The sequence below is a fragment of the Emydura macquarii genome, unplaced genomic scaffold (genome assembly GCF_026122565.2).
Source record: "Emydura macquarii macquarii isolate MOO-44397 ecotype Brisbane River unplaced genomic scaffold, CSIRO-AGI_Emac_v2 contig_1451, whole genome shotgun sequence".
NCBI classification, from domain to species: Eukaryota; Metazoa; Chordata; order Testudines; family Chelidae; genus Emydura; species Emydura macquarii.
The window spans coordinates 23,485,480-23,509,678 of NW_027131588.1; the positions used below are offsets into that span (position 1 = coordinate 23,485,480).

At 45.3% G+C, this 24,199-nt stretch overlaps 1 protein-coding gene across 2 annotated transcripts in view; it reads right to left on the reverse strand.

Annotated features, from left to right (window-relative positions):
- Positions 1–2,309: 2,309 nt before the first annotated feature.
- Positions 2,310–24,199, reverse strand: part of GNE (glucosamine (UDP-N-acetyl)-2-epimerase/N-acetylmannosamine kinase) — a 49,048-nt gene continuing 27,158 nt past the window's right edge. For both annotated transcript variants that reach the window (XM_067553374.1, XM_067553375.1), the window contains 9 exons: positions 20,472–20,624; positions 19,578–19,790; positions 17,096–17,183; positions 16,304–16,514; positions 13,397–13,526; positions 8,410–8,631; positions 6,594–6,776; positions 5,558–5,674; positions 2,310–4,636 (listed from right to left, as the gene is read on the reverse strand). In XM_067553374.1, the coding sequence (XP_067409475.1) occupies positions 4,401–4,636; positions 5,558–5,674; positions 6,594–6,776; positions 8,410–8,631; positions 13,397–13,526; positions 16,304–16,514; positions 17,096–17,183; positions 19,578–19,790; positions 20,472–20,624 (1,553 nt within the window). In that variant the 3' untranslated portion in view covers positions 2,310–4,400. The remainder of the gene's footprint in view (positions 4,637–5,557; positions 5,675–6,593; positions 6,777–8,409; positions 8,632–13,396; positions 13,527–16,303; positions 16,515–17,095; positions 17,184–19,577; positions 19,791–20,471; positions 20,625–24,199) is intronic.

Below are 24,199 nucleotides of genomic sequence, written 5' to 3' on the forward strand. Positions count from 1 at the left end.
TGAGGCCGGCAGCTAGCCTCCCCGCACAGCTGGTTCACAGACCGCCCCTGGTTAGGAGTCTTGCCGCTAGTCCCGGCCCAGCCGCCCTGTGGAGCATGGTCGGTCTCCGTTTCCCCCACTCCCAGGGATCCCCCCCCTGCAGCCTCGCCTCCGCCAGCTGAACCCAGCAATTTAACGCAGAATCTCTGCACGGGTGGAGGCTGAAAGCAGCCTTGCAAATCCTGCTCCGCCTGCTCGCCCCCCGACTTGGGAGGCACTGTTTGGACAGATGGAGACGGCGCTGTTGGCTTCCCCATGACTAACCCTTGGGCAGAGGGCAGGCCAGGCCCTGGTGTTAATGTTTTCACAGCGTTTTGCAAGGCTGGGTCCCAGCTGACACAGGGGCCTGTGCTCCAGGTTGACGTGTCCGGCTATCGCGCGGCCCAGCCTGTGGTAAACAAACTCTCTCGTTGCAGCTCGATTCCACGGCCTGCCAGGCGCCTGCGGCAGCAGCTTCTTGCCGGGGTCATGAGCACAGCATGGTGCTGGGGTGGTTCATAGTCCCGACCCTTCCCCTCCTGGCTCCTCCGGCCCAGGTTCTGGCTGCACTTCCCCCCCCCCCTCCTTCTCTGTACACAGCTCGTCTGTGACCCACCAGACACACGGCCTCCTTGTCACCGTCCCGCCCCGGGCCCGGCTGGCTGGCCAGCAGCTTTGCAGGAGGGAGCTCACAGGGCAGCTCCTCTGCATTTGTCACAGGGAGGTGGTGTCCTGCCTCTTGGCCTCCTTTGCAGAGTGGTAGGTGTGAGCCAGGACACGCTGCTCCGCGGCCCTGGCGCCTGCCCTTGTTTTGACCCTACCCTGCCTGGGTTTTGTCCCATGCAGTCACTCATCTCCTAAAGGCTGTGACCCCTCCCTCACCTGCGGGGCGGGCCTGCCGTTCTGCTGTGCTCTACTTTAGTCTAGCTCCATTTCCAGCAAGTCTGCGCAGTGGAAGGGCCCCGCCCTGAAAACACCCGTGCTGGACAAGTGCTTCAGGAGCAGGTTCTGGTCTACAACAGCCTAGGCTAGCCGCGCCTGGGGGAAGCCAGGCCCTGCCGCTTGGGACTGACGTTTAGTGTCAGCACGTAGCTCTGAGCACTGTGGTGCTGCCCCTGGAGCTGCAGCTGAGAGTGGGAGGCGAGCCCAGTTAACACAGACATTGCAGAGCAGGCAGGAGCGGACGCGCAGCCATTCCCTCGCCTTTCACAGCCCCGCGGTGTGCGAGGGGAGCACAGGGATTCCACCCGCAGATCTCCAGCCCCCCCCTGCTAAAAACCAGAAAACCCTGCCAGGGTTGGAGGTCACCCTGGGCCCTGGGAGTAGCTGGGGCTCCCTGGCGGAAGGCAGAGAAGAATCTCGATTGGAGAACAATGCCCATCACTGGGCCATGTCCGGTGTGGTCAGTGTCATGCTGGGACAGATACCGGCTGCCTGAGACACAAGAGACCAGAGCACGTCTGCAGAGGCCTGGAGCACTGGGACGCTGCTTGCTGTCGAAGGGCTCAGTGCTACTCTTCTGGTGCTAACTGGACCGGCAGAGACTGTCCCCTTTCCTCAGCAGACATCTGTCTCCGCCACTTCGCTCTGCCGCTCCGTGCCCACGTCACATGGCTGGTTCCTAGGGACTGCACCCTCTGTCCAGACATGGGGGCAGAGCCTCCTGCTGCAGCCAAGTGCTCACGGTTTAACCTGCCACGCCACGCCACACGACGTGTGTCTGGATTTCCAGGCGTGCGAACTGCACAGCTGTTTGACGGCCCTTCTCACCTGCTCTGACTGTGCTTCCCCAGAGCGCCTCTCTGACTTCCAGTGGCGGGGAAGCCCTCCTGGCCGTGCTGCGAGCGGGAGGGCACCTGTGCAGATGAACTCCCAGATGGCCTTGGGGAAGCGCAGGCCATGGTCGCACAGCCATGCATGACGCCATCATACGGAGGCGGCTGAGAAGGGCAAAGGCAGCTGGGAGTTGCACTGCCTCTTCCAAGGCCTGGCCTCAGGCTCTCCCTGGGACGGTGTCACTGAGCACCCCAGGGATGTTTTCAGACCTCTCCTCGGGATGCAGAGGCTTGGGATTACACGTCTGGTGCCCAGTTTGTACTCAGCACCTGTTGCAGGTTCTGCAGGGGCACCGGAAATAATATTTAAACACCCCCCCCCCCCGCCCTCCCCAAAGAGCACTCTCCATTAACATGCTCGCCTGACTGCTGCCGACACAGCAAATCCGTCCCTCCCCCCCTTGCAGCGCCTTGCAATGCTCCGAAGGTGGGCAAGGCCCCAGGGAGCCGGGGGGGAGCCAATTCCATGGCTAAGGACCCTGCACTGGGGACAGCGTGGCTCCAGCCAGGCAGCTCTGGGGACAGCAGCTGGAGAATTCCGGCTCTCAGCGTTGAGCACAGAGACACTCGGAGCCCCACAGCTCTCCGGTGTGTTTCACCATCTGAGGCCATGGAGGGGGAGGAAAGGGCTCGGTCACTTCCTGGAATGTGTCCCGACTCCCAGCTGCAGTGTTTCTGGCTTTTCAATGCCTGGAGGAACCGGCTGAAAGTCAGCTGGATCCTGAGAGGCCGCCTGAGGGCTGGGCTGAAGAGGCCGTGGGGAGAAGATGCAAGCCCACAAATCCAGGCGCTCTCTGCTGAAAGTTTCAGGAGGGACCACGGGGCGGACACACTGCTAGATCCCCACAAGGGAGGTTTTCCTGAGGGAAGAGATGCCCTAGTCTGAGATGAATGAAAACTTCCCACAGGCCTGGGAGACTGGCTGGTCCTTGGTACTGCCTTGAGCAACGTGATTCCGCTGGGGGCTGCACCAAAGTCCTTGCAGACTGGAATGGAAGAGGGAGCCAGTGGCTGGAGACGACACCGAGGAGCAAGCTGAAGGGAACAGACTGCACGTTACAGGAAGCGGAAAGCTCATCAGCTAGCCTGTTCTAAAGAGGCGCTCGTCACAGGCGTGTCTGTGCACCTTCGGCAGTGCAGCCAGCGACGTGACGAACATCTGCCACGTGTCTGCTGTCTCCACCTCCAGAGAAGGGTGCTTTGGTATGGAAGTTTGAGACTAGCATACACACAGGTCTACTGGAAGGGGGGGTCATGCCAAAGAAACACCTCTGACATGGAGTGGAAGGGGGGGTCGGTTTGTGATGGGGAATTTGTTCCAGTCTCAGGCTGACCTGAGAAGGCTGTGTCTTCTGCTCGGAGAAGCGTGCTCTTTAGGGTAGAACGTTTCATTGTGCCGGAGGAGCGTAGTTATCAGCCATGGTCTGCATAGCAGAGCTTTCGATACCCTGGGGTCAAGCCATTGAGCATCTTGAAGATAAGGACCAAGCCCTTGCGTGTGATCCAGAGCTCTGCACCAGGGAGCTGGTTTAGGGAGCGGAGGGCAGGTCTGAGGTGATTGTGGTAGCCCGTGGAGGCGTGCGGCAGCGTCCCATACCAGTTGAAGTTTCCTGGGTGCAGATAGCTCCATGCCGTGGCTATTGCACTGCTATAGTTCATCCGACAGCTAATGAAGGCAGGAACGATCCTGGCATGCTAACACAGGACAGACTCATGCTCTGGCAGAAAATCCTCCCCCTCCTACATCCAAATGAGTGGAACTGGTCAAATTCCAATAACTCACTGCTGCTCACTGCCAGAAGCAATTACTGCTCTGCTCCCTTGTTCTCACACTCCCCCAGTTCGTCTGGCCACCTGTTGCATCTCGTAAGTTTATGAGGACAGGGACAGTCTTTCCTTTTTGTACGACGTGGCCCGATTCACGACTGTGACCCCTAGGCACCAACAACAAAAACAAACAACAACAACAAAAAGAGTACTTCTCCGAGAGGAGCTCTAGGGGCAACGGTTGTCTCCTGAGAGGCAACCTCTCTGTTGTTTCCCCCCACCGACACGATGACCTACTGGTCAGGATTGCAGCGCATCCACTTGTATGTGAAGGTGAGGAAATTCGAAGCCAAGTCAGACTCAGTCAGTGCTCATCTGCAGGCTTTTCTAGTTATGAAACAGGGCCAGGGTCCCCAAGTATTGTCTAGAACTCGGCACACCTCACCCCATATATCCAGTGAGCGCACTGGAACGTGCGTATGGACAGTCTTTCTAGCATTGCTTAAGCAACACCTGAGCTCCCATGCTACGGAGGCAAACCAAAGACTGGAAACGCACATCACTCCCTGTGAACTTGGCTAAAATTTAGAAACAAAATACAAAGTAGTATCACTACAATACGGAAATACTGAAGTAGTAACTAACTACCTAACGCACAACAATCTGCATTACTACAGGAGATAAAGATGATGGTCAGCACGAAATACTTTGAGCACAGTATTGTTTTCCCTAGAACCGTTATCCTGCTGGATTGTCCGTTTCTGTCATTTCCTCAGGTACCTAGTATATTCTGCGTGTACTATAATCCAGCACCAGGCTAGCGGCTCCAAGCAGAGCAGGATCCGCCAGATTTGAGACAACCACATCCACCGTCTGAACAGAGAACAGAGCCTGCCGACCGATCACGTCTCTGACGATGTTAACGTAATGGCCTGCTAAAACTCCAGAAAGGATCACCAGAGAGGGGTTCATGGTGTGCAGGATATTCACAACTCCAAGGCCGAGAGCCGTCCCAGCTGTGAAAACAAATGAGAGACACATTACAGCAAACACACAATATCACAGAAGAATCTGATCATCCGTGGCTGACCTCGTGTCTCTAAACACAGGAGAGCTTTTCATTCTACAGGGCAGATAGTTATGATTTTCTGTCCAGAACACTAGAATCACAACAGAATCTATTCCTTTTCTTGAGAGAAAGTGTTCGTGTATAACTCTAGGACAACTGGCTGGGACACTTGCGCTGATCATTCTCTTTTCTTTCAAGAGTCAAGGAAGTTATACAGTGATATAGATGTGTGAGGGAAGTCTACACATATTACCGGGCTTGGGGAATAAAGGGAAAAAAATGCTTTCTACCTTTTTGTGCTAGACACATAAGGAAACTGGTTATATTTAATGCTTCTTTCAAATCCCAGAAAAATTGTGCATTATAAAGTATTGTATAAACTAGAACAAAGAAACTGCTTAATTTCGGTTGCCTAGCATATATATTGGTTGGTCCATCACTGAAGTGTCCCATAATTTCCCATACCAATACCTGATACTGTTTTTCAGTGTGAAGCCAGAGCTATTCTGCTTGCCACAGGAAAAGAAAAAGAATGCGGTTTTAATATTCTAATCCCCTAGAGCAGGGAATCTCAAACGAAATAGCAAAGGGTCCAATGACCATGCAATTTGTAATCTGTTTAATCAAATCTCTAATCCTGTCCCAGAACAGAGTTTGATGTAGACAGGACAGGATCACCAGCCCATTCTCTTCACAATTCCCTATTGGTCATTTCATTGGTCCCACTGCCAAGTGTAAGTGTAGCTCTACTGAAACCAGCAGACTTGCACTGAAGATTGGCCTGCGGCAGTGAAATACCAGTTCTACAGCTCTGAGCATCTCTCTCTTGTTCTAAGCGGGTTTCCCCCATGCTAGTCTATGTTCTTACCCGTTCTGAGAATGTGGTCAGCTTTTGCATTCCCAAATTTAGCTGCCTGAATGAGATGTGCAGCGTTAATGGTCTCTTCCGCTTTCAAGGACATTCCTCCCACTACCAACAGATCCTCTGTTTGGGTGAAAAGAAACCAAGAGGGAAACATTAATAACGAACCTCCCGTTCAAATAATGATATGACAGGGTTATATCTAGGTTATACATCTGTAAAAGGAGGGTTCCTTTTCAAAATAAAGACCTTATTTACACACCCAGGCCCCGATGCTGCAAACATGCATGACAGTGGTGCCACTGAGCTCAACATGTGCCTAGTTAGCCTAACTGGTTGGTGGATCAGGGCCTTAATTACGACAGTTCCATTGTGATAACATACTGGTTTGCTTCACAAATCGATCACTCCCAGTATAGACGTACAACATAATTAAGAGCAGAAACCTTCCACATTTGATTCAAGACTAGGGAGCTATTGATGAGAGGTTCCAATTCCACCAGGAACAGACAACTGATAGAGCCAAAACAGCCAAATGGCTAGTAAGACGGCTACGTATTTGCAGTAGTAGAAATAATATGCCATTGAGAAAGTCTAAAATCCAAGGTCTGTTGGGCTGGAGGAATATAATCTTCCAAAGCTAACATGTACATTTGCCTTTACAAATATCACAATATGTTAATTTAGTGCATTCGCTGCTCTACGGGTTAATTGCTGGGGGGGAAAAGTTACCAACCCTGGGGAAAAAAAAAGAAATGTCTATGGAATATTTTAAATTCAACACAATTTATTTGAATAAAAGCTAGGATTTGATTTCTATGGGAGCAGAACTAGGCCAACACAGCACTTTAAAGATCCTACCCTCGCTACTGATTTGTCACACTTATTGAACCTGGGATCCAATTTGATCATTGCTGAAGCTCCTTCTGAATGCTTGTTGAAAACGGCTGCCCCAGTGGCATGCCCAGCATTTCAGGCTGTGCCACCGGCATTACAGAAGATGGGTCGGTTACATCGAAAAGAGGGTACAAAATACACCTACCATCATGTAGTTTTTTAGCTTCTCTCTGCAAGGCTATTCCAGAGGCATATGCTTCTACACAGCCATGGCTCCCACACTGGCACTCTGGCCCCTCGAAAGATACCACAATGTGTCCAAGTTCAGCAGCACAAAAGGAACTTCCATGGACCAGTTCATGCTGATGAATGATTCCACCTCCGATTCCTATAAGCATATGCAAATTTTGACAGTAAAAGAACAGTCACATAATGGGCTTGATTCAGCACGGCACTTATACGTGCTTACCTAAATAGGAAGGGGTTAAATACATGTAATTAGGACCAAATAAGGGAGTAGTCATTACAAATCTCTTCTCTGCTTAATGTACTTGGTGCAAATAAATGCATAAACCTCCACTGCCATGGCACAATGAACTTAAATCTACAATGCATAATTCATTGGTCATTTCATGGAACAATTTGATTTTTAAATGGCCAAAGTGGGTTTATTGAGGGGCACCTCTAGACATTATGTTCACGACTCCTGTCATTGTAGTCCTAAATTCTTTATGCGTGAAACAAATATTTGTCACCCTTAAGCAGCACGCTTCACTGAAATGCAAAATCTTATCAAGACTTGTACACACTAAAGTAAAACAATAGACATCAGTCATGTCCTTCAGATGTGGTGCATCTAGAATTCTTGTCCTGGGACTAGAATAAAATTGTGGTTCGCATTATAAACTATTGTTTAATATTAATTCCCTACTTTTGATTGCAGTGGGCAGGCCTGCGTGTCGTCACACAGCTGTGTGGATACTGGATGTGTGAAGTCAGATTCCTTAATCCAAATTTTATCTTTTAACACCTACTCAACACTAGTAGAGACAGACTAGTCATGTGTATGCACTTCCCATTGAGCAGTGCTAGCTACACATTTCTTAGTATACCAAGGAAGAAGCAGGAAAAGTGAGTCAAAAGGAGGGCAAAGCCCAACATGCCATATTGTTGATATGTCTGTGCTTATAACTCAGTTCCAACCTCAACTTCTTTTCTAAATCTAGTCATCTCCAGATATTTATATGTCCACAAAACTAAATGAGGCTGCTACCCATAGGTCTAGGCGCTCCTGAACTCCCTTGTATAAAAGAGACGCCACCAACAGTGAGCCAGGCACCTTCAGTCCCCCTCAATCCCCTTCCCCTTGTCATCTGGGGAAAACAGATGAGATTTGCCCTTAAACTTCTGGGGCTGTTGCAGACTGCTGGGGGTGGGGGAGGAGAAGCGAATGCTAAAGCCCTGGGACCCTTACAGAATACACCCAATCAGCAGCCCTTTCTCCCTCACACCAGCGGAGCTACTGTTCGAGTGCCCATGCTGGTTTCAGCACCGAGGATAGTATGCTTTGTTATTCTGGAGCTTCCATGCGGGGCTACTCCGGCCCAGGCCCTCCTACCCAGTTAACTTCTGACTCCCAGCAGTAGCATTAGTAGCTGGGAGGGCAAATTAGCAGCCCCATTTAAGCCCCAAATCAAGCATGTTTTGGGTTGTGTTTTTTTTTTTTTTTTTAACATGTCAAGCGGGGATTTTTCAGCTGAGGTGACCCTTGTAAGTGGTTCATATCTTTTTAATCAAACGAGTGGGTCAAAGTGCTACCCAGCAATGTATCACAATGTGCTACAAGGATGATCTTCCATACTGAACTGCGCATTTAGCTACTACATAAGGCTCCAGATCTGACCTACATTTTCTGCAGTGGAAGGGAATTAAATTACAATGCTGGCACTGGAAGACGGCCCCCTATTCTGTGACATAAACACAGTAGGATTCAGTGCTTTGATTTCTGTGTTCACACTTACCTGTACCAGTGATTAGCGTTACAAAATTTTCCACTCCTTTTCCATGCCCAAATTTCCTCTCTGCCAGAGCGGCACAGTTGCCATCATTGTCTACCCAGACTGGCAAGTGAAGAGCATCAGATATTGGGGTCCTCAGATCAACAGAACTCCACTCCTGAATGAGTTTTGTGGAATGAAGCACTATTCCTTCTCGGGGATTCACCCGTCCACCTGTAGAAATACCTAAGACCCAAAACACACAAGCGAGAAAAATCAAGACTAATGTGAAATAATTCTGGAACTACAATCTATTTTCTCCCTGAGATGAAAGGATTATTTTTAAACACTAAATGACATATTTCTGAATCTAAACAAAACAGTTGTAAGCCTCACTTACAATACATTACATCATTTATGATATGAAAAGAGAATTAACATAATTCTATCATCCTTACCACTATATGCTCAGTGTCCCAGCCAACCAGCTGGGAGATGTTATCATTAGCAGCTGAAATTTCAATTTCTTATTTTAGGTGATGTTGGGTAAATCATTTAACCCTTCTATGCCTCTCTTTAGCCATATAAAAAAAAAAAAACCCTGTTTAATACCAAAGAGTTGTCCATCTTAAATAACTATTTAAAACCCATCAACAGTAAAAGCTGCTGAAATTGTCAACACTTAAATAAACGTTTAGGATGAACAAAAAAGGAGCAATAGAACTTGGATAGTAAAGTATCTAAGTGTGTGCCTGAATGGGACTTGTTCTGGAGAACAATACACAGAGTAAGGAGTTACTAGTCAAGTTTATATTGAGAAGACAATGGTTATAGTCAGATGAAAACTGCTAAAGTCAGTGGGAACACAAGTGCAAAGCATCTCTGAAAGCCGGACTGCTTATTTAGGTGCCTAACTAAATATTAGGGTGCCTAGCTTTCGATACCCAAGTATGAACATTTTGGTCACTGCTTTTACATAGAGAACATATGATGGTGCGGCATGATAGCAGCATGAGTTTGCCACTCATAAGGAATGCAGCTATTCCAAAGACAAGGGTCAGTTATCCCGGTCAGCCTTCACGAGTGCAAATAAACATTTATGCCAATAATTGCGTGTTTGGTAGATGCCACACATATATGCAGAACAAATTGTTTGAAAGCTACAATAATTTTCAAACTACTACTTATATTTTCTTCACCATAGTGCAATGCATAGAGTAGAATGTGTATCCATACTCCCAAAACAGTGAAATGTTATACACAATGAATTCAGCAGCTAGTTACGTTTTAAGCAGCTACAGTATGAAAACTATTTTTATATTGTTTAACAGCAACCACGTTTAGCACCTGCGCTATTTTACGATGTCCTGTTTTGTAAACCCACACTAAGACTGGTATTTTGGTGGAGGTTTTGTTAGCCAGTTAACTTGGTTACCCTGGAATACAGCTTCAGAGTACAGATTTGCTTGGCACAGAAAATCCATTTTTTACTCAATTCAGAATATCACTGGATAAAAGGATTAAGAGTTAAGTCACTGGTATAAATTCATGCATTGTACAGGAGTGAGACAACTATTTGAATGTAACGTTCAGCAGAAAGTCATTAGTCAGATATTGCACAAAGATAACTCACTATGACAGTTAATTTGCACAAGGATAGTAGAGTCTTTGGTAGCTAATAATATTTAAGTAGTCAGTTAAAAGTTTAATGGGCCTGCCTGATTCTGATCCCCCATCAATGTAAGTTAGGAGTGACCCACAGAAACCAATGCAGTTACATCAGAATCAGGCCCTATATGTTTGTTTAAGTGGGTTCCTACTTGGGAAAAATATCCAAAAATTTCATTAAATACTGGAATGCTCATGTCCATCAGGATCCACCTTACCCTTTGCAACAGTCCCTCTACTCAGAGTTGTAAGATGAAGGGAGAAAGGAGAGCTTGCTATCAAAACAAGGGTTTATTTGATTTTGATTAATTAGAACGTTCCAACAGTGGTTTCCTCCAGAAATCCACACACCAGGATTACAAATTCACAAATTAACATGTGGTTTGATTGTTGAAAATCAGTCCAATAACTTTAAAAAAAGTTTCAAAAAGCCACATGACACATCAACTAAATTGAGCATTACAGCTATGATCCCGGGCCCAATTCAGCAGGGACATAAGAAGCTGTGCAAATTTTATCACAAAAAAAATAGGTGTAAAGTAGCGCAACTTGCACTGGTTTAATATTCAGTAGCTGGGAAAAACAAGTATAACTTGCACAAGGAGGAGAAAAGGGAAATGTAGCAGGAAATGCAACTAACAGGAGGGGATAAAATAAAACAACCCCTCAGACACACACAACCACCACCAGTGGAAGAGAAGGATCAGACACACACTCTTTGGGTGTGATTTTCCACTGCCTTGCACCTGGAGTAATCATTTGCACCTGCATGAAGTGGATGTAACACACCACCACTCTGATTTGGTAGCATCTGACACACACTGCACAGGTGTGCATGGTGACATAAGGCACCCAGCACTGGAGAAATTAACCCTTTTAACTTATAAGATGCTTTTTCTAACATCTCTCCTCCCTTTCAGCATATAAATTACACTTCTCTTGCACACCCACTGAATGCCACCCCCAGGCAAGTCGCACCATTCTGTCACTTACACCCATTTTCTGAGCACCTTACACTCAATGTCCAAAGTTTGCCACTGTTTAAGTCACTGCTGAATTTCGCCAAGAGACTTCCAGAGGCGCTGGACCTATTTACACCTGGTCTCATTTTGACCTCCTAGGCCAAATTCATCCCTAATGTCAGTTCACACACTGCAGTAAAATCACAGCAGGACTGAATCTAGCGCTGTGTCTTTGAAAGTCTCACTTGTGGTGTGATCTTTTGTACTGCAGCAGTTAAGTACAAGGAAAGGAGTTATAGATACAGGGGTAAATTTTACATTGACTTGCATTTCTGTGATCTCCCTGTGCACGTGGAATAAGTCAGCACAGAATTTGGTTCACAGTGTCTGCCAGAAAGGTGATTCACAAATATGTTCTGAAAAAAGTTATGATTCCCCTTTAGGGCATTTAAACAAGCTTTTCATGTTCACAAACTGCAGGTTCACAAGTTTTTCATGTTCATTTTTCATGTTCACAAACCGCAGGTCACCTCGGTGTGATAGCCCAGCATAGATGTGAGGTCACCAGCACAGTCTATCAGTGAAGGATGCAGAGCTGTAACTGTGCAGGAATTAGCCCATTGTGCATTAGTTTTTTTAAGTGACTGATATTATTTATATCTTGCAGGTTATAAAATAAGATCTAATAAGAACCGTAAAAACACATGGCAATACTGGAAGCAGAAGAGGCCTTGCCTTGTAGTTTACTGCTGTGGGTAGCATGTATCATTTCTTGAATAGCTGAGGTGCATTCAGAAGCGTGCACTCCACCAACCTGAAAAATACCTTGAATGCCCCTTTCCCATTTGTTTAAATGGAAATCAGAACATTTCCACAACACATACTCGCAATGTTTTTCAATTCTTTTGATTTCATGCCACATCTATAAAGTTATTTGAATTGTTTTTATTTCCAGTTTTATCTTAATAGTGACAAAACAACAACAAAAAATCATTAAGATTACAGCAGCTACAAGGTTGCATCAAGGCTCATTTGAACTTAGTGACTGGGAACAAAGTATTGAACTGAAGTACACAATACATCCTTTTCTTTGGGATTGTGCAGTGTAGAAAAATAAAATATTTTTTCTTAAGAATATCAACTTCTCAGTGACTCCTCACAACTGTGTTATATTAAAGTGAATCCTTCAGCACAAGCTAATCCTTTGGGGACAAGTAGAGAAACCTTTTAGTTCAAATGAAACATCAGATATCAAACAGGAGCTTTTGTTCACTGACATTATTCTGAAAGATTCAGTTACTTGATGTAGTTTCATAATCATTTAAGATACAATTTTCTCAAAAAGGTTCTCTCTTAGCTGGGGATAAAGAATTTATAAATTGCCTTTTCATAATCCTTTAGTTCAGGGATCTGGATCACACACGTGTACATTGCTTCTTTTGCTTTTATGTACCCATCATTGACGTTTTTCCAGGCTCGTTATGGCAAATAAGAATTTTCAAGAGTTGACAGTAACATTTTTCTACCATATGATTTAAATCAAAGTTTTGGTTTTAGAGCAAAACTTGTCTTTGCTAGAATGGAATGAAGTTCTAACATCCTAGTTCAACAGAATCCTTTCCACTAAAAGAAAAACTTCAGAACAAAGCTTTTAGTCAGTCAGTAAGCAGAATGAAGTTGGGACTGGTTACAGTATAAACAAAATAATTTAAAACGGGTTTCTGCTACAGTGAACTTGAAATGGCAAATGAAAAACTATCTTGCCTTCCGCTTCTGCAGACACAAGCATCAATTCTGGACTGTATTTTGGCCTCTCTACACTGCTCTGGTGAGTCAAGGGGCTTGGCACCCAAGTTATTTGCCACAGGCATCTGTAGCTACGGCAGTTTCAGGGACTTCTCTAAAATGGTGCTCTCCAAATGCTGGGACTAGGTCCCAGCGTCAAGGTAGGTTTATAAGCTCCCTTTGCCACCCACCACCCTTAGGGCTGTATCTCCTCAGCAAAACCAGTCTGGCAGTGCTGTTCAGAATCATGGGCCCAGGATCAAACTTCACCGAAATGAGTATGAATGACAAGTTGTTCTTATGAAATGACAAGTACTGGAAAAATAGTGGTGTTGTAGGTCGGGACTGAGTGCATTGGCATAGCTTTGTGGTGAGCTTTCACAGTTCCTACTCAGAGAGATCTGCCTTTTCACATGTATTTAATTTAAAAAGAGTTCATTATCATACTCACTAAATACAGGAATAAAACCGTCAATATAAAAGCTGTGAAAATACCTGGGATCAATTTTGAAAAGCATTTTTAAATTAACACATTCATAAAGATCTAATTGAGTACTTAAAGTTTTGGAAGAAAAATTCAATATTCATTAACTTACCCACTCCCAAAATTCTGCAGTTCAGATTTACAGCTTCTGATGCAGCCTCCATACACATCTTGAGGATCAATTCTATTCTGTCCTCATACGTTTTAGGATTGAGCTGGGTATATTTCTTCACTATTTCACCCTAAGAGGGAAAAACACTCAGGGCTGTCCACTTATATAAATGCACTGCAAAATGAATTACTCCTCTCCTGTTTAAATTACAGACCCATCAACTTTAAAAGCAGTTTTATATTTGCAAAGGGCCACAGCTCTATCTCCAACTGGGGGGAAAAAACGATTGAATGACTTGCAGGATCAGGGCCTAAGACTTCTGTGTAGACAGGTCCCTTGCACTTATGTGGGGCCCTAGACTGGGGTTCTGCAATCAACCCCTACTAGCTGATATACAACATGCCTCTAAGACAAGGACCCTTGAGCTGGCCAATAGAATATCCCACAGGAAGTTGCTGCAAACAGCAAACCCTACTGTGGTATGTTGGAGGTTTCACTTTGTCCCACCACTGAAGGGAGGAATGGCCAATTCAAATAGCTTCAAGAATCATGATCAGTGGTTTGGTTAAAAGAGAAGAGTTTTCAATTTAGTTTTAAATATGATGAAACAAAAGTTTGTGTGGTGTCATAAATATTGCTATTTTACTGGCAACAGGAGATTAAGTAGAGAGACGTACTTGGAATTCAGATACAGGAGTTGGTCTTATCAAAGTTAAGAGAATTTAAAGGGCTTCTTTCATAAATACTGGTTCTTATACAGCATGCTGACCCTGAATATCAGTCTTTGAAACATTTTTTGCAGTAATATAATCTCTGACGTCTGTTTGTGTGAGGGACGAAAGAGGGGAGTATTTTTATAACCTAACAGTCATAAAGCAATGAAAGTATTCATTGCGCGTGGATGCAGGGGGAAAACTAATGTTAATAAAATGTTAAGCTTGCAAGATCAAACACTAGGAAGTGAGGAAATTTCAAAAGTGAAGATATGCCTCTGCGATGTTATCTCTGCCACAAAGCACATCCTGTGTATTTTATAACAGAATATTACACTATGATTTACATATGTACAATATGGCTGGCTTAATGTTACCAAAGCAAAGTTCAATTTTAGAAATTTCCTAACTTCTAAGAGCTAGTTCTCACAACCTTAACATTAGAACAATGTTACAATGTTCCGACAGTTTTTGCTTTTTTCAGGAACAAATTAAAAAAAAAGTAAATAGAGACAGTTTATGGAGGTAATCTCTTTGTTCTGGCTTTGCCAGAAGAGCTTGAAAGCGCTTTAAAAGCAGTGGTTCCCAAACCTTCAGAAACCGTGTCCCACCTTTCAGGAAAACTAAACCAACTGCATCTTTGACTCAAAAACAGGGTGTCACTCTGGCCTGGTGTACATTTAGGGTGTGTCTACACTAGAAACGCTATAGTGCTGTAGTGCAGACACTCACTAGAACAACCTAGCTAGATCTGCCAGGAGTGTGGAAAAACACAAAAACAAAACCACCCACCCCTAAGCACTGTAGCTATGCCAACCTGACCCCATGGCAAATGTGCTATGTTGGTGGAAGAATTGACGTAGCTGCCATCGCTCAGGGAGGTGGTGGTCCTACACTGATTGAAAAATCCCTCCTGTCGGTGTAGGCTGAGTCTGCAGTATAGGGTTATGCTGCTACACCTACAGGGACCTAGCATAGACATGCCCTTACAGCAGATCAGAGTAGATTGGTAGCTCTTCATACTATAACACTCTGTCTCCTTTCTTAGATGCTTTGAGTGGTGAACTTGTTAACAACGGTGACAAAATCTGAAGTATCATTAGTGGTGCCTGAGCTGTACCCAGTCAAGAGAATAAGGCAGTTAACACCTCCGAGATCTTGTTTCAGGCGTTTTGCAAACATCTCTTTATCAGCTACATCTGGGTCACATTTTCAAGGTTTTCTTCACAATCAGAACAGTTAGACACTTTTTTTTTTTTTTTTTTTTTTGAATGAAGGCTAAGTTTCTGGGGAACAACGGAGAGGCCTATTTGTGCTTCCCTGGCTAGTTCTTCATGCCAGCTCAAGGGGTGTACCCCTCACTCTGGGAAACATTATTTAACTGAGCTAGCTGTGTACAAACTGTGCAACCCTAGACCAAAGAGAAATATTCTCTCCATGAATTCTTTGGTGGTGAAAGATGATGGGCTGACAGCCCTGGAGACTGAAGTCTTTTATTCACAGAACATCTACAGCACATCCACATTTTCCCCACACTGCCCACCACATGCCTCAACCCTGTTCTGGAAGGATTGTTTCTAGAAGAGAAAGAGGCAGTTTAGTTTCCAAGCTCATGCAGTCATGAGTTTCTCTGAGAATTCATGGGTGCCAATCAGCTTCTAGCCTGAAGTGCTGGGCTCCTGTTCTCAGGTATCAAATGGAGAACAACTATCACCTGCTGTTGGTCCAACAGCCATCAGAAAGTAACAACTTTTGGCCTACCTGTTTTTCTCTGGTGACAGAGATGAAAAACTCCATATCACCCGACCTGAGCCATCCACTCCTTCCTCAGTTAATTATCCTTGGAGTCGAGTTTCATTCTCTTTTTCAGCTATTCTGCATGTCCATTACAAGGGCATAGGAGGGGGTAGTGTGGGAAGTGAGCAAAATGACAGCAGAAGTCTCTCCCCTCTTGTGTGATCTATGTAAGACACAGGCTGAAGTACAGGGACTGCTCCCTGCTTATTCCCTGTGGGTGCATGCCCCCGCAAAGACAGGAGCAGGTGTGACCATGGCACAACAGCAGGCCCACTTCATAAGTGCACTTGGGATCTCCCCTGGGAATAGTGCTGCACTGCGTTATCCCCAACACAGGGCTATTCCCAGAGGATACAATGGCACCTACAGACATGTATAGGCATGGCATAGTATTTACCTTCATACTGACTATTGCTACCCGCAGATTTGTTCCACCTAGATCCACAGCCAAGGCACTCTGGGTTTCCAGGATATGGTCAATATCTTGGGATATGTTCTCCTTTACAGAAGGGAAGCAGAACTTCTTCTGCAGTGGCTCTTTGAGGTCAATCGATTTGAGAAACTTCAGAATTCTTGGGACAGCATTACCATCCCCATAGATTTTTGAGCTGTAAGATAAAAAGCCCCAGTTATAGTGCAAGGAAAACTGCAAGTCTGTAAAGCACTTATAAAATAGAAGTCCACAGTATCTCACATCTCAAAGGTTATTAATAACTAGAACATGTTATCTGCCAGGACAGTAATGCATTTCAAGTCTCTGTGAGTGTGCCAGAGGATGTGTTAGATGCTTTAATAATTTGGAGTGGTTTGAGGGTTGTTCAGATGCAGGTAGCACAAATGTTGAATTACCATCATTTTTTGCCTGCTGCTCTTGTTTAACCATGTTTCATGAGGGTACAACAGGATGTTTTTGTAAAGAATTCTAGGCGTTGATACTGAATCCAAGCCATCAAGCCATTTACAGCAGGGCTTTGTAGCCTGAGTACCAATCTGCTAACACTGTACAATGATTCTGAGAGTCACAGACTGCTTTCTTTTTTATGTAATAAGGTATCTAAGATGATTTCTTCTTCCTAGAGTGGTGAGCTAACCTTGGATAAATATGGTGAAGTCTATTCTCCACCCCAGTACTAACTAAGGGACTTTCCTCTGGTCCCCTGCAGTGCAGTGGGTGAATATATGTACTTACCAAGGATACTGTTTTCCAAACTGGAGCCGTAGAGCTTGTAGTATTTTGTCCTGCGTGTCAGCATCACGAACATGAAGAACATTTTCACCTTGATAATCAAAAATGCAACAGGATTATAGTGCATGCCAGCAACTTGATAAAAATATGGGGTGAGGGGCATGGAGAACAGGGTTTGAAATGAACAAGCAATTACTTTTGTGTCCTGGCAAAATTTGTTAGGGCCTCACCTCGACTCAACAGTAACACGAGTATGGTGGGGTGGACATACCCCGCACTGGCCATGAAAGGGTTAACCACATACCATGGGAGGCGGAAGTCCCGCCCCCCAGACCGTGCTGGGCATGCTCCAACTACTGCCATAATATAAAGGGAGCAGCTCCAGTCAGTCTAGGCTGATCACTAAGGAGGAAGGATGCACAGTGGAAGCACCAACCCAGGAGCTTCTGCAGCAGCCCTTGCCTGATGCAGCCAGAGACCTGGAGAACCAGGCAGGATCCCTGGGGTACCCAGACCCCCAACCGCAGTTGGAGCCTGGGGAGACTTTGCATGCTGAGGGGCCCGGAATCCCCAATGACCTGTGGACCATCACATCAGGACAAAGGGTAGGAAGCAGTCCAGGGAAGCTGTGACTCCTAGGAGCAGTCAGTATGTTGCAGGCAGATTCTCTGCTGACTCAATGGTGAGCAACCTACCTACTGCCAGGGCTCTAGACTGGGACCAAGTGGAGTAGGTAGGACGACCCAGTCCTCTCACCTGGGCTGTCACCCCCTTGGTGGTGGTCCCCTTGACTCTGACTGTTGGGCTGCACCGCACAGCCCTGACCCCCAGGGCAGCCATATCAACTCTGGCCATTAGGCCATACTGTCCTGAGTCCAATAACAGTCAGGAGAGCTCTAACTGTGGGGCCGCCACACTCCCTAACCCGCCCCACAGGGGGATGGGATGGACGTACCCTGCAACAACAAGCTATGGGCACAGCGTGTCCCTACTTCTGTATGTGCCATCTTCTTACATGCAGGTGCTAAGCTGACATTTAGAAGAGACTTTCTCTGTTAGGACCTGCTCCCACTGAAGTCAATAGTACACTGTCATGACACAGTTATCTTGCCTCAGATGCACACAGAAAATAGAATTCTTCTAACTCCAGTGTAATTCCCACATATGAGAACAGCAGGAAGGTAAACTGTTACTTATGTCACATCTGAGGCACCTGTGTGATTGTGAAGACAAACTATGCATTTTTTGCTGGTTATGGTGTGTGTGTGTATATATAGTAAAGTTGCAGGATCATACAAGAGTATATAGTTTTATGCATGTCACATGCACCTGCAACCATCAAGAAAACATGTGCAGTGGTTTATTCTGGTAGGCGGAAGCCACTGCATGATATTTATTTTAGTTAGACAATAGATAAAGGCCTTTTCAATAAAAAATCAGAAGGAACAGATCAGTGAGCTATTAAGGTAGGTCAAAATTGCTCAATTGTGATAATGCCCATTAAAAATAAAATTAACATGCTTGCTAAACTTTGACTTACCTTCTGTAATGATATAACCACATAACTGTACCCCACACCCAGGAAGCTAATTTAGCAGAGAATTTAGCAGCGAAGTCCCCACTCCTGTTCATGATCTTCATGTACAGGATATCCAGGTGCAGGCGTGTAGGGGAGTGTATCCAGTACGGGGACTTGGAGGCGGCATCTCAAACAGTGTTTGCAGATGATGTCCTTGCTTCTTCAGACTATGATTTCCGACATGCACTTGAATGCTTTGCTGCCGAGTGTGAAGCAGCTGGGATGAGACTCAACACCTCCAAATCAGAGGTCATGGTTCTTTCTCAGAAAAAAGTGGAGTGTTCTCTCCCAGTGAAGGGGGAGCAGCTGCCCTGAGTGGAAGAGTTTAAGTATCTAGGGGTCTCGTTCACAAGTGATAAGTGGGAGTGTGAAATTGACTGACAGATTAGTGCAGGCGCTGTACTGATCTGTGGTGGTGAAGCAGGAGCTAAGCTGTCAGACGAAGCGCTCAGTTTAAAGGTCAATTTATGTTCCCATCCTCACCTATGGTCATGAACTTTGGGTAATGACCGAAAGGATGATTGTGGGTACAAGCGGCAGAAATGAGGTTTCTCCACTAGATGGCTGGGCTGACTCTCCGAGATAGGGTGAGGAGCTCAGTTATTTGGGAGGGCCTCTGAGTAGAGCTGCTACTCCTCTGGATTGAGAGGAGTCAGCTGAGGTTGTTTGGGCCCTGGTAGGCTTCCTTTGTAACTGTACCGGGCACATCCCACTGGGAGGAGGCCCCCATGCTGGAGGTATTATATCTCCCAGGTAGCCCGGGAACGCCAGGAAATCTCTCCGAAGGAGCTGGAACCTGTTGCAGAAGAAAGGGCAGTCTGGTCCTCCATTCTCTCCACACTGCTGTTGCAACCCTCACCAGGAAAAGCGGCATAAGGAAACAATGCCTTAGCAGCAAACACATACCTGTTTCTCTTCCGATCTGACGTGTTCCCAGATTGATGACAGGGGTACCAAAGGCTCCCACCTCTCGAACACCACAACTGCTGTTACCAATCACACAGCCCGCATGTGCCACTAACTGGATGAACTGCTCAAATGGGACATGCTTCACTGCTCGAAAATTGGGGTGATGCTCAATGCCCTTCTTCCTCATTACCCGAACCATCTCTTTGCTTCCTAGGGAAAAAGCCAACAACGGAGAACAAACTGTTAACAGATAGTTCAAGTTTCACTGTGGTTACTAAAGGGGCAACTATATATACAGTGACTATATGTTAGTAGCTGCCATTGGTGCTAACACAGAAGTACTGTGAAAGCAGCTGGGCTGGTATTCCTAGAACTGCCCCGGTCAGCTCAATGTATGTGTTCCCAACCATTCTTTGCTGGACACCCCGACCCCCGCCCAGGATTCTTCACAGTTGTCACTGAGCAAAGGGTTTCAGCTGTGAGTCTGAAATCCAAAGGGGAAACACATCATTACTATTATATTAAAACATTTTACAGCCAGTGGGTGCGCAGAATAGCTTCTGTCCCCACAAATTGCAGTGGTTTCCCTTTATCTTCCTCAGAAGTTTGAAGGGCCAAGGCTGCATTCAGCACACGGTTCCAGTGAGTTCAAACATGATGCTTACATCACTAAGCTATCTCCATGGGGGTAGAGGAGGAGGCCAAGTGAAGATGCAGAGAGGAGAGAGGAAGCCTAATGGGAGGGCTGGAATGAACAAGAATGGAAACAGGTGGGTTAAGAGGTCTTAGGGTTAAGAGAGAGAGAGAGAACTGACTTCATGGAGAGTTCTGAAAATCTGGAGGGCAATTCTTCAAAAAACCCCACTTATAAAGAGTACCTGTTTCACTCACCTGCATCAATGTTTGGGAACAGAACTAGTGTCCTTTTGTTAAAGGAGATAAGTGCATCCAACGTTAGTTCAAACATCTTTATGGAATGTTTAATATCAGTGGTCACAGGATGCTGCAGGGCAACTATATAATCTCTTTGTTTTACATCTTCACCTGTTTAAAGACAGTCCAAAAGAGACTTTTTTTTAGCAGCATGGTGGGAGAATGATTCCAAAGCCACTGAAATGAAAACCTAAAGCTCTAGACAGCAAATCTAATTTCTAGCACAATGAGTTCCAATACTACAAGAAATCCTGAGGGAGTGAGAGGAAGATATGGGTTTAAAGTTTACCCCTGTAAGCAAGATCTGAACAATTGCTGTTGTTTAAAGCCCCTGCACAGAGTCAACTGTAGTACTGGGTCCTAAAACTTTATAAGAATATTTTGAACACTGACTGAGGCCCCTAGTTACACCAGCATGAAACTGGATTAACTCAGCTGAAGCCAATGAAATTATTCTGGATTTACACGATTGTAAATGAGAGCAGAATTTGCGCTTTAGGCTGTTGCATAACAGCAAACAGGCAGATTTGATAGAGATTTTCATTAATGGATTGAAAGATACATGATCATAATCTATTCAGTTTCCTGATACTCTTCTGGGCCTCAAGGGATGGATTTTTTCACCATTTGCTTTAATTAAAAAAAAAAAAAGTGTGGGGTTCCATAAATACCTTATTTCACTTATTATAAAGAGAAGCAGGTTCACTTTACTTTACTTTATTCTAAAAATGATGAGAATCATAGAATATTAGAGTTGGAAGGGACCTCAGGAGGTCATCTAGTCCAACCCCCTGCTCAAAGCAGGACTAACCTCAGCTAAGTCATCCCAGCCTCGGCTTTGTCAAGCTGCAGCTTAAAAACCTCTAAGGATGGAGATTCCACCACCTCCCTAGGTAACCCATTCCAGTGCTTCACCACCCTCTTAGTGAAAAACTTTTTCCTAATGTCCAACCTAGACCTCCCCCCCTGCAACTTGAGACCGTTGCTCCTTGTTCTGTCATCTGCCACCACCGAGAACAGCCTAGCTCCATCCTCCCTGGAACCCCCTTCAGGTAGTTAAAGGCTGCTATCAAACCCCCCTCACTCTTCTCTTCTGCGGATTAAACAAGCCTAGTTCCCTCAGCCTCTCCTCATAAGTCTTGTGCTTCAGCCCCCTAATATTTTTTGTTGCCCTCCACTGGACTCTCTCCAATTTGTCCACATCCTTTTTGTAGTGGGGGGGGGCCCCAAAACTGGACACACTTCTCCAAATGCGGCCTCACCAATGCCGAATAGAGGGGAATAAACACTTTCCTCGATCTGCTGGCAATGCTCCTACTACTGCAGCCCAATATGCCATTAGCCTTCTTGGCAACCAGGGCACACTGCTGACTCATATCCAGCTTCTTATCCACTGTAAACCCCAGGGCCTTTTCTGCAGAACTGCTGCCTAGCTCATTGGTCCCGTCTGTGGCTGTGCATGGGATTCTTCTGTCCTAAGTGCAGGACTCTGCACTTGTCCTTGTTGAACCTCAGCAGATTTCTTTTGGCCCAATCCTTCAATGTGTCTAGGTCACTCTGTATCCTATCCCTACCTTCCAGGGTATCTAGCACTCCCCTAGCTTAGTGTCATCTGCAAACTTGCTGAGGGTGCAATCTACCCCATCCTCCAGATCATTAATGAAGATGTTGAACAAACCGGCCCCAGCACCGACCCCTGGGGCACTCCGCTTGTTACCGGCTGCCAACTAGACATCGAGCCATTGATCACTACCTGTTGAGCCTGATCTAGCCAGCTCTATCCATTTTATAGTCCATTCATCCAACCCATACTTCTGTAACTTGCTGATAAGAATACTGTGGGAGACTGTATCAAAAGCTTTGTTAAAGTCAAGGTATATCACATCCACTGCTTTCCCCACATCCACAGAGCCAGTCACCTCATCATAGAAGGCAATCAGGTTGGTCAGGCATGACTTGCCCTTGGTGAATCCATGCTGACTATTCCTGATCATCTTCCTCTCTTCCAAGTGCCTTAAAATGGATTCCTTGAGGACCTGGCTCCATGATTTTTCCAGGGATTGAGGTGAGGCTGACCGGTCTGTAGTTCCCTAGATCCTCTTTCTTCCCTTTCTTGAAGATGGGCACTATATTTGCCTTCTCCCAATCATCAGGGACCTCAACCAATTGCCATGAGCTTTCAAAGATAATAGTCAATAGCTCTGAAATCACATCAGCCAACTCCCTCAGCACCCTGGGGTGCATTGCATCTGGCCCCATGGACTTGTGTATGTCCAATCTTTCTAAATAGTCCTGAACCTGTTCCTTCAGCACTGAGGGCTGCTCACCTCCTCCCCATTCTGTGCTGCCCAGTGCAATAGTCTGGGAGCTGACCTTGTCTGTCAAGACAGAGGCAAAAAAGGCATTGAGTACCTCAGCTTTCTCCACATCCTCTGTCACTAGGTTGCCTCCCCTATTCTGTAAGGGGCCCACACTTTCCCTAATCTTCCTCTTGTTGGTAACATACTTGTAGAAACCCTTCTTGTTCCCTTTCACGTCCCTTGCTAGCTGCAACTCCAATTGCGCTTTGACCTTCCTGATTTCATTCCTGCATGTTTGAGCAGTATTTTTATAATCCTTCCTAGTCATCTGACCAAGCTTCCACTTCTTTTAAGCTTCTTTTTTGTGTTTAAGCTCACCAAAGACTATTACACTATTGAACCAACAAGAGTCCAGTTCCTAGCCAACAGGGGTTGAAGAATTGTTCCTATCAAACACCAACAAGATTTGCTGATTTATATAGAATGATATGAAAGTAAATGGATGACATACAACACAAATCTCTGAAATCTGTCATGCTACTGTATTACACTGTGCAGGAGACAATGTACAGCATGTAAATTTCCTTGATTTTTCTGCAAGATTAGCACCATGCACAATCTTTAACATTAGGTCAGATCTGCTCCCAGATGTCTGGTTATAAAGGATACGAATAACATTCTGAATCTCTGTGTACCAAAGGCTCTGAGTTCTAATTTACCTTTTAGCAAAGTACTCAGCAAATTTGACTTGTTTTTTGACTCAGCAATAAGGTTTCAGATGTTAAAGACAACCTCTGACTATCTTTTTTTTTTTTTTTTTTTTTTTGGCCACGTAGAGTTACTTTCTCCTTACTACAAATACAAGAATGGAAATTGTAGAAATGAAGGAGTTTCTTCAAGAAACCAACACAACCAAAGTGAAATTTGGATCTCTAGAGAGCAAATACTGAATATTTGAGGATTACATCTGATATTTGCTGGGATGTAATTATGTTAAATATGTGAAATTGGGGCCCCTATTTCTCAGTCTTCCAGGCTACAGACCAATTGGCCCTTTTATTATCTTGCCCAGGAAACAGACTATTGTGCTATACCATTTGAACACTGTTTTTTCTCCCTTTGGTTTACCAATAGCTTTTGTTCTCAAAATAACAAATTTCCCTAAAGTGTGAAAGGCAGAGCAGATGGGTATTTTTCTTCCAAAAGAGCAGAAGAAAAGCCACAGGAAATAGTTCTGCAATAGCATTCTATTGAAAAACAGCATACCAAGGTTTTAAATTACCTATCTGTGCTTACTGGGTCTATGTACTTCTGTGTTGGGAAAAAGACGATAGAATAGCATTGTAGAAATGTACTCATGCTCATCATAAAACCCTAGCTCATCTT